The 15854-nt window shown below is 41.5% G+C and overlaps 1 protein-coding gene across 1 annotated transcript in view; it reads left to right on the forward strand.

Moving 5' to 3' along the window:
- The window catches only part of atf6 (activating transcription factor 6), a 37375-nt gene that overhangs the window by 15873 nt on the left and 5648 nt on the right, over positions 1–15854 (forward strand). Inside the window, exons 8-15 of the mRNA XM_039811159.1 lie at positions 1289–1474; positions 1770–1861; positions 3420–3560; positions 5159–5254; positions 5353–5455; positions 6311–6381; positions 7802–7913; positions 11830–11914. Of these exons, the coding sequence (XP_039667093.1) occupies positions 1289–1474; positions 1770–1861; positions 3420–3560; positions 5159–5254; positions 5353–5455; positions 6311–6381; positions 7802–7913; positions 11830–11914 (886 nt within the window). The remainder of the gene's footprint in view (positions 1–1288; positions 1475–1769; positions 1862–3419; positions 3561–5158; positions 5255–5352; positions 5456–6310; positions 6382–7801; positions 7914–11829; positions 11915–15854) is intronic.

The raw sequence follows: 15854 nt of genomic DNA on the forward strand, positions 1-15854 counted from the left end.
TAGAAAATGGTGAATATTGTAAGAACTTTGTAAGGAGCTATAATTACGGCAATTAAGACCTACACTACCAGTCAAAAGTTTGGGGTCACTTACAAATGTCTATTCCACTCCATTACAGACCTAATACCAGCTGAGATCAGTTGCATTGTTTTTTTTTTTTAATCAGGGCAGCAGTTTTCAGATTACATTATGTGCTTACATAATTGCAAAAGGGTTGTCCACTGTTGTAGAAAGAAGTGGCTTATCTTTAATGCAATATCTACATTGCCCATTATCAGCAACCATTCATCCAATGTTATATATAGATATATAGATAGATAGATAGATAGATATAGTGCCTCTGTGTTTATGTGTCTCAGATGTGAACCCATTTCTCAAAGAGTGACACACTCCGTAAACACAATTCTTTTCACATATAGTACAGAGGCATTGCAGGTGACCTCTGGACCTCTCAGAGGATGTCCGTGTAAATATTTTCAAGCAGAAGCTTGATTCTGTGCACTTAAGGTTCTTTGGGGGCGATGTTAAAGCCGTGATTTGTTGCAGAGGTGGCATTAACCTCGCGACACATCTTGAACATGTCTATGTATTATTCTATCACCGTAGTAAGCTGGAGCATCGACGACCAAGGTGTTCTCTCTCGGTGGGAATAACAAAGCAGACTGTGGCTTTAATGTCGGCTTCCCCTCTTCCTTTTCCTTTTTTCACTTGTCTTTTTGCTGTTTTTTTTTTCTCTCTCATGCCAGTGTCCCTCTTTTCAAACTTCTCCTCCACTTCCCACACTTCTTCTTGTTAGGATGTCATCAGTGTTGTTCACCACATACGACATCCTGAGTTTGAATGAGTGGATGTTAGTGCAAAACATTGACAAAGCAGATGTTGGAGCTCTAGTGTGGAAAAGGCAGTAAATATACTGTTGCATCTATACCATTGACTGTGCTATGCTGTTTTGACATGTGTGTGTATATCCATTCTTCCTATTTTTCCCCTAGACACTTTGTTTGGGTGGTTTCACAGAAAAAGATTTCTCTTATGAATGAAAAGCTATTTTTAACCAAATGCCTTTGAGAGCCTAGACAAACATGATGTCACACTAGTGAGAGGAACCTATGATCTACAACCCAACAGGTGGCTCAAGCAGGCAATTTATTGCTTTCTCACAATAACCATCATTCTTTTGGGTAGGTTTGAAGTGGATACATCCATATGTGATAAAATAGGTGACTTGACATGAGTAATAACCTTTTGTCCAATGTCTCTTTCTGTGTCTGTCACCTTCTCACTCCAGTCCAAGTTTGGACAGAGGCAGCAGCGCATGATAAAGAACCGCGAGTCGGCGTCCCTGTCTCGGAAAAAGAAGAAAGATTATCTGCTCTCGCTGGAAGCTCGCCTGAAAGTGGCGTTGTCTGAGAATGAGGAGCTCAAGAGTGAGAATGGCACGCTCAAGAAACAGCTAGAGGGCCTGCTGAGTGAGGTGAGAGGCTAGCAGCCACTGCTCTGCTAATAAGTCCACACAGCCTTCCACTTATAAAAGATGCCTGCGCAGAGTAACAAAAGCCTTGTGTGAATTACAGGAGTTTGGTGTTTTTTGCCCCCAACGGTGCCTTCCAGGCAGCGCAGCAATGGTTATGTTTAGGGTTAAGCTTAGAGTTAGCTGCCTGGAAGGCACCGTTTGAGGCAAAAAACACCACTGAGCGTGAATTACACATGACCCATATCTGTGATTGGTCATTTTTGTAATACAAAATGATGTCTAACTTTTCCTGCAGAACACAGTACTAAAGGTAACGGCCCCCAAGAGGAGAGCTGTGTGCCTCATGGTGGTGTTGGTGTTCGTCATGCTTAACGTTGGACCAATGAGGTGAGCTTTTGGCGCGTAATGTGTGACTATGGCTCTCTCTCTCTCTCTGTATGTCTTTAAGTGTAGACAACTTAATTGAGGCTCTAAAAGCTTAAATTCAGTTCAAAAAAAAGCACACTGATGATGGCATACTGTAGCTCCAGATACACGAAGATTACTGGTAACTGCAACACACTGTGGATGCACAAGAGTTCAATTACTGAAGGAAGACAAATGGAAAGCCCCCTGAGTCATTGTGGGAATCCCGCCAATCATGTAAGTGCGTAATGCACAATCGTTTATTAAAAACAGAGCAGAACATTTCCCATTGAAGCAATAAGTTCACACAAACTTACTTCACCCATATTTCAGTTGACAAAGGTAATGAACACAATGGCCTAAACAAGTTGACAAATTAAAAACAAGCAATCATCTCACTATCTTTTGCCAACAGTTTAGATATGACTTGTTATTTATAATGACAAATAATCAATGCAAAAAGATTTTTTTTTCACATTCATTCATAATGGTTTCCCTTAAATGCTCTGAGCAAAAGTACCTGAACTTAATAGTAACCTTGTGATACCATCCAGAGTAATGTAGTCCAGTAATGTTCATCCATGCCAAATGGCTCTTGTGTGTATGCTCCATTTCTCTGTTGTTTTTGCCAGAGTTTATAGGACTTTCTGACTAATGGGTCAGTAAGTCTCAAAACAACCTGCAGGGTTGGGAGGAAAGTAAACCTGTACAGTACCACTTACACATGTCAAAAGAGAATCCTTTCAGGCTACGAAAGAAGTATAAAACATTTTGTATATTGCAGTATTTCTTATCTGTACTCATAATATTAAAAATCGTGACAAATTTAAGATGAGTTATGAAAAACCACACTGGAGAAAAGGGTTTATTTTACACAGCGAGCAGATGGAGAGATTACGTAATCCCACAAACTCAACTCAAGTCCACATCCAACTATAACGATGACTTCTCTGTTATCATGTTTATGTAAAAAAAAAAAAAAAAAAAAATGTTTGTTTTCTCCTAGGAATAACTTTCTCCACAAGGCTCGCTTTGATTATCTGCCTGCGCAGCTCTGTGCTGGGAATGTGTTCTCTCAGTTGTTCTCTCGACCTTAAACATGAAAAAGTTTCTTGGGACCCACGAATAAGTTTGCTTTTGCGACTTGAGTGGTAATTCACAGTAGCTAAAGTCTGTGTGTGTTTGTACCTGTGCTCGCATCTGTGTGTTTTGTGTTTGGGCTCTCCTTTGGAATGTGAAATATGCCCGCTTTTGAGCTTGGATCCTTTTGAAATGAAAATGCCACCCAGTGTAGTAATACCGTTGAAAAGAGACTGTGTATTTTTGCTTGTGTGCGCGCCACAGCATGCTTTGGGTTATGCAGTCTAGATCAGAGTTCAGAATCTGCTTGTGGCTAAAAACGAACAACCCTCCTGTGCACAGGATGTGGGCCACATGGAATTCAGCGGTTATTTCAGTCAATTACTCGGTTCTTCTTTTCAGTTTGTTTCCTCCATTCTTAGTATCCTGATTTTCCCTCACCTGTCTTCTGTTTCTTCAGTCTGTTTCAGGGTGGCCCAGGCTCCAAGCTCTCCATGCAGCACAGCGGCAGACACCTGTTGGGTTTCTCCTCAGAGGCAGAAACTGAGGTCGTGATGGGCCCCGATCCCCTCGGCGGTGGCCCCTCTGAGATGGCCGACAGGTAATGTGCTCAAACTCCCCCACCCCCACCCCTTTCATAACACAACCGCATGTCAGCGGACCCGGATGCACCTGTGCCTTGGCTCAGTCTGAACTGGTACAGCTCATTACGGCACGTGTAAACAGGCGCGCTAGCCGATTACCAACTCTGTCCAAATGCTTTTCAGACGCCTCCAGGGCCATGGCTAGTCGGCCAGCAGTTGTGCTTTGAGTAACAAAGTGGGAAATTGGGCTCAGGCCAAGTTTGACATCCAACTTTTTATTGCTAGTAACAGTTTATTTTTCTAAAGTGTTATATATTTTTCTTTTCTTCTTTAAATGCGATCGAGGCCCAGCAGTCTCATTTGTAAATTGCATAAATAACATACTTATTTGGTACATTACCTGCAGTCCCCCCATGTCCTGACAATGATGTTTTGCAAGGTGGTCAGAGTGGCGAATGTCTGCATGGCATTGCCAGCCTGTGTTTTGTCAGATCTCCGCATAGGGTATGTTACATGTTAATGCAAACCATTCAGCTGTAGTATCAGGTTTCCCAGCAGCATTAAACCAGCGTGGGCAGGAAGGAACACATTAGCCTTTACGAAAGGGGTGACAGCACCAAACGCATAAGAGCGGAGAATGACTGGGGAAATGTGCAACCTAATTTTGGGGGTCCCACTGACCAGGAAGGTGTATGTGTGTGTGTGTGCGGGAAGGTTAATACGGCCCCCTCCAGTTAGAGTTATGATCAAGGCTCTGTGGGCTGACGTGTTGTCTCGCCGAACCATTTCCAGAGCGCTTAGAGATGGGAACGCAAGGCGTAGTCGACGTGTTGGCTCAGATCAGGGAGACCCACGGGAGGTATTACGGTCTGTGGCAGGCGTTTTTAGTAACAAGCCTCCTGCAGGTGGGCACTGACTGTGGACAGTCTACATCATCACCTCAAGCAACACAATCATTCATTTGCAGAGGTATAACGGTTAATTAAAGTCACAGTATCATCTGAGGAGGAAAGTCGAGTTATGCAATGCAGTGCACTGCTAATCCAAAATGTATGTAAACCCACTTTAACAACCCAGACTGTTGTTTTTGTGTCGTTGTCCATAATCCGACTGGATGTGAGCTGCAGGGTGGCAGGGCTCACTTCTCTGTAGCACGTGTCTGATCATCGCTCTAGCAGCATGTGGATCGTCTGAATCTGCACCCCCCCCCCCTCTCAGCGTTTCCGTGCATGCATACAATTAGCGACTGAAGTTCTGCCACGTCTGCACATTATTAGGAATTGGAATCAATTAAAAACTCATTAGTTAACACTGACACTCAAAAAGGTTTATAATTGTCCCCACATTGAAGCCATGCTGGTTTCTCTTTTGGTACCGTTTTGCTTCCTGTTACACGATCCACTCTGGGTGTTTCATCTCCATCTGAGGGCAGGCAGCCATGTTGGCTCTCAGTTTGCATTCAAAGCATATTCTCAACATGTGGACAAGATTTAATTTATTATTTGAATTATTTGAAATTCTTCCACTGATTTAAGAGCATATGAACAGTCTTGTAAAGCAATCACTTTCCTCTTCCTTTAACACCATTTTATCTGCTTTTTCTTCTGCGTTGCAGCTCTGAGGATAAGGCCCTGATGGTGGTGAAGGATCCTATCTTCCTCCAACCGCCTCCCCCCTGCCAGCCTCCTGTTAACAGGACCAAGTGCATAGAGTGAGTTATGAACTCTTTCATGCATGGCCTACTTTTCTCCTTTTCAAGTAAGACTACAAAAATGTAAAGAAAATCATGTTCTACCCGTTGATTGGCAGGTTGGCCCATGAGTTGAGGGGCTGGGTCCACCGTCATGAAGTGCAGCAGACCAAATCCAGGCGCATGAGTAACGGCAATCACAAACCCACCAGGACCATTCTGGTAGGTCACAGCAGCAGGTTTTGAAGAAAGAAAACATATGTAATGGGCCGTGTAAGAATTTGCGTGATGTTTAGTGTTTGCAATAAAGCTTACAAACTAAACTTCACTTTTATTTTAGGCCATATAAAGGAATTTTTTCTTTATTTTTTTTTTGTCTTTTGGCAAACCAAAGCCTCTCTTTCACCACTGTTTCACCTCCCCTCACACCTTCCCTTTTTCTGCCTCACATTTCTCTTCATTGGGCTGAGTTTAATCCGGCAGCCCTGAGAAAGTAAACACAACACTTAGAGGGGAGCTGTAGGATTAGTGCCCCCTGCTCCTTTTTTCCATCATTTTTTCCCAAATCTGTCACAGTAGGTCTAATCCACTCGGAGCTGCCTAGTTCCTATATACCCATTCTTCATTTTACTTTAAATAGAGATGTAGATGTGTTTATTTCTCCTCTGTATTGAGCTGTTTAAGCCCCACAGACGCACATAAATCTTAACAGTATTTCAACATATGTAATTTTATATTAATAATATATAACTTTTATTGTGTTTCTGTTCATTTGTTTGGTTTTACATGCCAGTTTAAGGCTTAAGATTCTGTGTGTGTGTGTGTGTGTGTGTGTGTGTGTGTGTGTGTGTGTGTGTGTGTGTGTGTGTGTGTGTGTGTGTGTGTGTGTGTGTGTGTGTGTGTGTGTGTGTGTGTGTGTGTGTGTGTGTGTGTGTGTGTGTGTGTGGAAATGATGGTCATTTAGTCTGTCTGTTTGTATTCGACAGAGTTGCCAACAGTTTATCCTGCTCACTCTAGTGGTTAGTTGATAAGAATATAAAGAGATTATAACCCTTTGCTCCTCTTCCCCCCCAACAGAAAACTGAGAATAAGGAGGCTGACAGTGCCCAGATTGTGACGGTCCAATACACAGAAACTACTGAGGAAAAGTGAGTAAAGGCCTTTACAGTGTATTTGTGTCTTTTTTCAGATTTCAATTTTTATTTATTTTAAAGCTGCATTAAGCATTTTTTGACAACTAGAGGGCAGATCCATCCTGTGGATCTATCGGAACAAATACACAGTAACTACCTCTTGTGAGGTAAACCAATGCTGGTGAACCAAAACAGTGAGTTGAATCTTGTTTCCGAGCTGCAGGCTGTCGTGTTTTTTGTCAGCGGGAGAGACAGAGACCGATTACGTAAAGCAACTGTAGACATAACAAACTAGTATGTTTCACTGTTTTAGAGTGGTACTTAACCAGAGTGGCTATTTGAATGGGATTGTAATGAAAAATAACATTTCTGCCTTGATATTATATATGCCACATTTTTGGCTTTTGCCCGCTTATCAGTTTTTACAATCGGTGTGATTTATGATACAGTCATTTTAAAGCATGACCCTCCAAACTGCTTCAGAGCTTTAGTGGTCAATATAAGAACCTTTCCTTTCTTCTCCTTTTTTTTTTTTTAATCAGTTGTAAGTCTGGGTATGAAACATCCAAATCTACAGGACAAAATGGGAGAAATCAGTTTCAGCAGAACTAGAATGAAAAGAGGAAATACACAAGAACGGTGGCTCCTCATAGTTTTATTTTGGTTTTCATCCTCATGTATGTGGCCGTCCTGCTGTATACATAATGTTTAGAGCTAGGCCACAGCATTAGATTCTGCAAAGGCTTGTATTCTCCAGTGGGTTGTGAAACAAGGGAAGAAGACTACTGCAACTATCATGATGTCATATAATGATTACTTTGAATTATTGATGAATCTGCCGATTATTTTCTTAATTAATCAAGTGGTTGGTTACAAAACAGAATAAAGTGAAAAATAACCATCTCAATCTTCCAAGATGATGTCATAAATTTTGTTTTTTCTCTGACGACCTGAAAGACCCAAAGAGAATATGTGTAGTATAATGTAAAAGAGGGAAAAGCAGCAAATTCTCATATTTAATTTATGGCATTTTTGCCGGAAAAATGACTTAAACAATTTATGGATTATCAAAATAGTTGCAGATACATTTTCAGTTGATTGACTAACTGATTGATTGACTAATAGTTGCAGCTCTAGATGACTGAGATGCAAACCAATGCCCTGCAGAGTGACTTGTTCTAACACCAAGGTAGAAAGGGAGTCTGTTTAGGGGTTATACGGACAGACGTATCAAATAATATTAGAGTTTTGATAACAATCTGATATTAAAACCGTTAAAGAATTTCATCTGCATGAAATTTGCCAAAAATAATACATTTCTCTGGCACGAAACTGATTATCAGCACTTGATTTCAGTTTCTGCCCTTTTTCTCCCCATTTGTTGAGTTGTTTTTTTCAGTGTTCCTCATACTTTTCTGTTATTCTTCATCAACAGGAATCCTGGCAGTGAGCTGCAGGTATACTACGCACCTCATCACACCTACAGTGACTTCTTTGATGAGATCAATCGTCGTGGCGACACTTTCTACGTCGTGTCCTTCCGCAGGGTAAGTTTGAACTTGTTTGGTCCATTCCACTGATTTGAGTGGAGAAACGAGCGCTGGCTCCCACACACACACACACAAGTCTGACACGGTCATTAAACTGATCACATAAAGTAAAAATAAAAATAAAAATACTTAAATGGATGTTTTCACAGCTCAACACGGATCATTTTGTGTTTGTCATGAGATTTCCTTCTTCCAAACTGGCCGTAAAAAGTGACAAGTTGATGCTAGAAAGAGTAACTTATGAATCATAAATTATATGTAATCGGTTGGTTTCTCAACAGAGAGATTTGAGAGAAAAGTGGAGGGTGGGGGAGGGGATGAAGGGTGGTAGTTACGCCCAAGGGTGTAACTACCTCTTTCCAGTCCAGTTTCCTTAGTCCTTTTGCAATCATGAAGACCATGTTTTCGATTTTAGGCATGGCCATATGTCACTGTTAATCTTCTTGGCCTTTATTCATTTGACCATTTTTCCCACATTTGAGACTCTGGACCTAACCTGTTTTGAGTTTTCCCTCTCCATATGATTTAATTCTGGACATATTATAAAGAGTTCTTTGATTACTTTAGGTTTGTTTCTTTCTTTTGTTATCAAGAAAAAGAAAACAAATTTGCTGCAGAGGAACTCTTTTTCTCCCCATTGAGGTTTGTGTTTCGTTATCATGGGAAGTTGCTGCTCCGTCTCTTGTCACTGAGCTGTGTCGAATAAGACCCATAAATACAGTAACATTAGGAAAATGTAATAAGAAGATATGTTTCTTACCCAAAACACATTTGGTCAGTGTTCCAAAGAGCTCATATCACACTCAACACCTCCGGGTGGTGTTAAGCCCTTAAATTCTCAGGATTACTCAGTCGGGCGGGAGTTTTGAAGCATGTGGTCAAAGCTCAAGACCCCTTGTCACCAAACAAGTCACAAAAAGCTTGGCTTTCAGTTGGCATGGTGACAGCAGGGACAATGATCACTATGGTGTAGCCGAGTTGAGGGCCTCTACAGGTCAAGTAGCTGTCCGTCAGTTTCTAGCAGCTTTGTGTTGCATGAGCAGCGAGGGCGGGCAAAAACCTCTCCGATATTTTAACTTTGATACCAAACAGTTAAACAAAAATAATAGAGTAATCCCCAAGGTTTGATTCTTACTGACCGAAGATTTTGCTATGATAAATCACCCAGATGTAGTGACTCTTCCTAAATGGAGTTCTTGACTAACATGTTGAAAAATGGCATATAGTAACACTTGAGAGAAAAGAGCATAACAATACCACAACCGAAAATGAAATGCAACTTATGTTTGAAAAATGGTAACCTTTTTTCGTTTAATCACAGTTGAAAACAATAACAACTATGGGGAAATAGGCTTTTCAATTATTTTAAAGCTATGATTTAAAATCAAAAAAGTTTTGAAATAAAAATTTTTTTTATTTGATATGAGGATGTAGGGCTGCATGCAACTATTTCTCAGTTAATTGATTTAACGGTTTGGTCTGTAAACGCAAATCCTAATATCTAAAAGTCCAAGGTAATGGTCTTCAAGCACTTTGTTTAGTAGCGCTTGTTTAGTCTGAAGACAAAGAAATGCAGAAAATCTTCACAATTGATAGTGTGTGAAAGACAGTCCTGCCTCCTTTTATTACTTTCCGGCTCTTTTGGATGTTTTTTTTTTTTTTTTTTATATATATAAATGAAGTGGACTTATCCTTGTTTTAATAAGTGGGAAAGGTTAGAGGAATAAAAGCATTATTGGATATGACAAAAAACACTTTACGAAGCATTAAATAGTAAAAGACACAGATCATTATTTTACTTTTTAATGTGTGTGTGTGTGTGTGTGTGTGTGTGTGTGTGTGTGTGTGTGTGTGTGTGTGTGTGTGTGTGTGTGTGTGTGTGTGTGTGTGTGTGTGTGTGTGTGTGTGTGTGTGTGTGTGTGTGTGTGTGTGTTTCAGTCGGTATGATATTATTACAAGACTAGCTCTGGATTAAATTTGGAATTTTGTTTGGATTTTAAAGCCAATCACTACCAATTTTGACTTCAGTCCCTCGAGGCAACTCGTCAGCCTCATCATGACCTGCTCTTGCCCTCGCCAGTAGTTGAGGTCACTCTCTACAGTGTGTTGCACGCTCAGAGAGATCCATGCTTAGGTCAAGGTTACTTTAAGCCCTCGACAGATACATTACCACCTGTGGCTTTGTTTAAGTGTGAAATGAGGTGAGGTGATGGAAAACATAACTCCCAACAAGACCAAAATATGAAACTGCTCTCACTCTGTTGCCGTTTTGCGGTCTTGCTTCACTCCTCGTGTTGTTTTTAGCACCTGTGGCTTTATGTAAGTGTGCATTGAGGTCAGGTGGTGGAAACACTGGCTGCTTTCACCGTGGACCGTATCCCATAGGGTTCAAGGAAAAATCACCTGTTGTCATGGCAGCTGCAGCTGTTATATCAGCTTGACAAGCTCGCCGGCCCCCCCATGATGAGCAGTAATGGGTTTTTTTGTTTTCCTGCCATCCTCCAAACACAGTCAAGGCACCCTCTCAGTCATTTTTAGCATGTAATATTCCCTTTGGTGGCTTTATAGCCTATCCCTAATTCCTTGCAGTGCCACGACCGTATATATCACACCAAACCCTTTATTCTGAAGAAAACCCTACTAATGAAGTTACAAAAGCTAACCTCTTAGCTGTGCAACATTTAGTGTCATTTTGATAAAATGTATTTGGCATTATGAACAACACTTTCTTTTCTTTCTCCTACATTGCTCCTTCCTATCTTTTCGCAGTAATCCCTTCCCCAACCTCAGACCATACTCCCGCCTGTCATCACCTCACTTCACAGTGCTCCTTATTTTTCATTTCACCCAGGCTGAGTTTTGCAAGCCAAGTGTGATAGAGGTAACCTGTTTTCAGTTGGTCTCTTGATAGCTCTTGAAGCCAGTCTTGCAGGTGATGGAAAACAAATCATGGGTGATTTCTCTGTAATGTTAACTCTGTAATGTCATAACTCTTCCTAAATAGGCACTCCACTAATTTTACACATGAAGTTCAGTTTACTTTTTATGAGTAGTACTACTACAACCAGTTGCATAATGTCTGCATCATGCATTATCTCAGGCTTGAGAAATGTATAAGAGAAAGCCAGTGTTACAAACTGGAGGTGTGGAGATTGAAAGAAGTTGGTATTTAGGAGGCGGGGGGTTCTAAGTTAAGGCGCTATTGAGTCTAAACACAGCCGTGTGTGTGTGTGTGTGTGTGTGTGTGTGTGTGTGTGTGTGTGTGTGTGTGTGTGTGTGTGTGTGTGTGTGTGTGTGTGTGTGTGTGTGTGTGTGTGTGTGTGTGTGTGTGTGTGTGTGTGTGTGTGTGTGTGTGTGTGTGTGTGTGTGTGTGTGTGTGTGTGTGTGTGTGTGTGTGTGTGTGTGTGTGTGTGTGCATTCCTCTCTCCACCACAACTCCTTCTGAAAGGATGTGCTCAGATTAAAACCTTCCTTCTCATTATTTAATGAGTTGCACAAAAGCCATTCTTAATAGCCCCTCAGGAACTGTGCTGGTTATTGCCATTTTGATCTCAGACTTCTCATAGATTTAAAAAATGCTTAAATGGCCCAAGGTGACCGAATTGAAATGATTGAGGGATTTTAACTGTTTAGATAGGGCGAGGCATGAGAAAAGTGAGTGCTCAATTTGAAGAATTTTGTGGCCCTCATGGAAATTGAGTTATGCTAGGACCTTTGAACTTCCCAGATGACCATTGCATCATCGATAACCTCATGTTGTTAATGCAAGTCCTCCAGTAGGTCTCCTTAGAGTTATAAACTCGACTCCAAAATCTTGATCAAGAACTGGCAAATGCATGCATCCGACGATTTTTTATTTGCTTCAATAGGAGTTGTATTTTCCTCTTGATGACCTTCTTCTCTTTGTTTTCAGGATCATCTTCTACTTCCTGCCACCAACCACAACAAAGGAAGTCGACCCAAGATGTCTCTGGTGTTGCCAGCCATGAACATAAACGGTATGCACTGCAGCACAGACACAACAGTTGGGGTGTTTGGTCACTCAACACAATGTAACCGATGAAAGGCCAGCTGGGAACAGATTCAGAAACACGTCTCCCCACAAGAATGCATTACTTATGGCGTAGGACACTTGTAAGGCAAAACTCCTATGACCAAAATAGAGCAGTTTTGCTTTTATAAGCCCATTAATGTGATTCTGATCCTTTCTTTTCATATGTGCTGGTATTTTGTTTCCCAAAATCTTATCCTCTTGGATGCAGAGTGTTTGTTGCGTTTGTTTCTTTATGGATAATTCTTTTTGCCAAAAAGATTCTTGGACATCTGGCGTCTTGTTAGTAGAAGGTCTTTGCTACCTACTTCCCTCTGAGCCCTTTGTGGTTTCTGTTATGACCTTCAGCCTCTGATTATACTCAGCATTTAGCAATGCTGTCAAGTGTCTGTACAGCCACTGACCGAACTAACCTGACTCCGCCAGATGGATTGCTTCGCATTTGCTCGGCATATCCATCTGGGAACTTTCCGTTGGAGAACTTTTGGGAAGGGGCGGAAATACTGGTTAGCTGATTGGATGAACCATCTGTCTATCACCTATGTTGGTGATAGACGGGCCAAATCAACCAATCAGATCCACGAAGCGTATGAAAATACAACCACAAGCCCGCCCCTGCTGCTGCAGGCAAAGCATAGCTCGTTAGCTCAGCATGCAAGCAACATGTCGGTAAAAGATATTTGCCGTTTGTGTAACGAGAATTTAGGAATAAAAGGCCCCATTTCAGGTTCCCGCTCCATATTCCAAAAGAAGGATCCAAGAGAAAAAAAGCATTAGCGAGCGGCTAACAGAATTAGGGCTACCGCTGTCTGAAAATAGTGGTTAGCTGATTGGATAAACCATCTGTCTATCACCTCCTAAACCACCTCAAAACCAACGCTGATTGGCCCGGTCGTTTGGCTAACGGCTCCAAATTTTCTCTATCTCAAGATGCCAGACTGATCTGCGAGTGGAAAACTGGAGCTCGCGAGATCAGGACGGTCTCACGAGGCTATGACCGAACCACACACAGACACAAACATGAGGAAAAAAACAGCTTTTTCAATATGGTCATATCCTATTGGCTTTGATTTTTATTTGTTTTGTACTGAAAATGATCAAGTTGAGGACTTGGCAGCGAGGTGTATATTTTATTAGATTTACTTAAATATTTTTTTATTATTCTTTATATTAAAGATATAACATTGTTAAGAAAAACATTTAAAAATGCCTTTATGCTGGCAAAACCTAGTGTGACCACATCTTTGTTATCCCTTCATACACCCATTGCTTGAATTGTTGGCTTTACATTCATCACCAACTTTAACGTTTTTAATAAAGGTCCCATATCATGCTCATTTTCAGGTTCATACTTGTATTTTGGGATTCTACTTGAACATGTTTACATGCTTTAATTTCATAAAACATTGTTTTTCACATTATATTTTCATACTATCTGTCTGAATATATCTGTATTCACCCTCTATCTGAAACGATCCATTTTAGCGCCTCTCTCTTTAAGCACCCCCCACCCGAAAAAGGTCAGCGTTTCCGGTTCTTCTTGGCATCTGTGCACCATCATTGCTGCTGAGGAATGACTGTAAGGGCACTGTAGCGGCACTTTTTACCTATATACCGTTTATAGTTGTGACATCACAACCGGACGGAAGTCCTGACCGCTAGTTTAAAGGCACAGTATCTGAATACAGGCTGTGTGCATTTTTTTCTGTAGGTTGAGCGTTTCGATACTTTAGTATTTTTATTGCACCTCGACCTTCTTTATAATCAAAAAAACACATGGAAATCTCACATTTTACAATGGGATCTTTAACAAAGGACACCACTCATCTAGACTGCTTTAGTTCCTCTTAAAGAGAACAATTGCCGTCCACATCTTGTCAATGTGGGGGGGCGATAACCGTGCACCTGGTTGTGGTTTTTGGATGGGTGGTTTTTACTAGCCCATTTGAGATGCAATCACCTATTTATTTGACTGCCTGCCCTTAAAAACAAAATCCATCGGGGAAAAAAAATGCATCACTGGTATACATGAGGTACGCCTCAGTATCAGAACTCTATCGGCAAGAACCTTGGACTTCGATTGCCGCATTTGTTGCCAAATTGTTATGCATACAGATGTATACAGATGTTTTTGATTTCCATGAGCTCATCATAGCTTTTCCCCATGGTCCTTAGTGCTGCTTGATTATCGATTTCAAAATGTCAAAGTCAGGTCATCAGAGACTTCAGTGGAAAGTCTTCTTTGTCCAAATGCTGCAGTTAATTATCAGGCGGCTTTGTTTTCAGCAAGCCTGCAAGACAGTGAACTGAAAGGAAACCTGCTGAAGAGGGATTGTGTTTATGTAGGGTGTGAGCAATTAGGGAAGAGGGCCTGCTGTTGTTGGTTGTTTGCCTGGCATTTTTATCAGAAATCCTCTTGTTCCTCTGATATCTTCTTGTCTTGTCTGTGGCAAAGCACCAGCAATAGATTTGATTAGTCAACCAGCTCTGAGAGGAGTGAGTCAGTGGAATATGAGCCTTTTACTCAACAGGGAAGACATGGCCAACGGGAAATAACTTTTTTTTTTTTTTCTTTCTGGGAGGGGGGTGTTAGAGATGAAGATTGATGAAGGTAAACATTGTTCTTGGTTGGTCTTGTCAGGGAGGAATGTTAAAGTCCGTGCTGGTCAGATGGCCCATTGAAATAGCAGTAAATAGTGAAATCCAAGACCTCTTTTTCAGCTAATTGTTGAAATGGCTAAACAAAGGTGGCATTCAGGAGAAGATATCTGGTCTGGAAAGATTCCCGTTAGCTCAAGAAAAGGACCTTCGATTTGCATGCTCTGGATGCCGGCAGTTGGCCGTAAATGCAAACCTTGTGTTCCTCCTGTGATTTAAATCAAACGTTTTTTCCTGCTTGTTTCGGGTGTTAGTGTGTTTGCATCTAATGTGCTGGCTGGATCTTTCAGAGAGAAGACTAACAGCAGTTTCATGTTAGCACAGATGCACGTACGGTAGCTTCAGTTTCAGATGCCACAGCTGATCCTCCTGGTAGTTCCTCGTTGCCGGAAAGGACTGTAGTTTAAAAAGCAAGCCAACAGAGGCTGACATTGAAAAGAGGTTGCTGGTGGTTCTCTACACTCGTGTGGTCCTCCTTCCTTCAACATATAAAGCCCCATGTGTCACACAGATGACAGCCATCAAGTCGCATTTTAGATTTATGTTGTCTTTGTTTGGAACTTTGAAGTGATTAAGTGCAAATGTACACATTAAGGTGGGTGAGACACTTAGAAAAGCAGAAATTCTGTCTTCTCGCTGGAGCATGGTTGCTCCACAGTGGAGGATAATTCTTTCCAGCTCCCTGTAGCTGCTCTCCTTCAGGAATGCCTTCCTTCTCCAGCCACTAAATGGTTTTCATCTGGAGGAGGTGGATAGATTCTGCTAATCTGGAGCGAGCGTTTGGTCTGTCGGGGTCAATAACTGAACAGCATAGATCGAGACTTTGATGTACGCCTTCGCTTGTTTCTGTCTCGCTGCGTGTCCATGGTTCAGGGGCTCTGGTAAAGTTACTTGACCTTGGCCGCCTCGATTCTCTGAAATGAAAATGTATCTGGCTGAGCAGTGGCTCCTCATAAGGACTGAAGGTTGTGTTTATTTAACGATCCCAAGTTTGAAAGTAGCTCAATCAAGTGGAAGCGACATGTTTGGAGGAGAGGAATGTTTAGGAGATGACATCATTTACAGGTGGATCGTAAGGGGGAGACGCACTGCAGTCTATTTTTACTTGTCTGAGATTGTACATGTGCGCCGTAGCTAACAGGCAGCTTTCACTGGGCGTTCAACGTAGAGCTCTGCACCACTGAAGGAGTTGGGGGTCAGATTTTCCTACTCCTAATCTAAACAAACAT

Source organism: Perca fluviatilis, chromosome 9 (genome assembly GCF_010015445.1).
Source record: "Perca fluviatilis chromosome 9, GENO_Pfluv_1.0, whole genome shotgun sequence".
Lineage (NCBI taxonomy): Eukaryota > Metazoa > Chordata > Actinopteri > Perciformes > Percidae > Perca > Perca fluviatilis.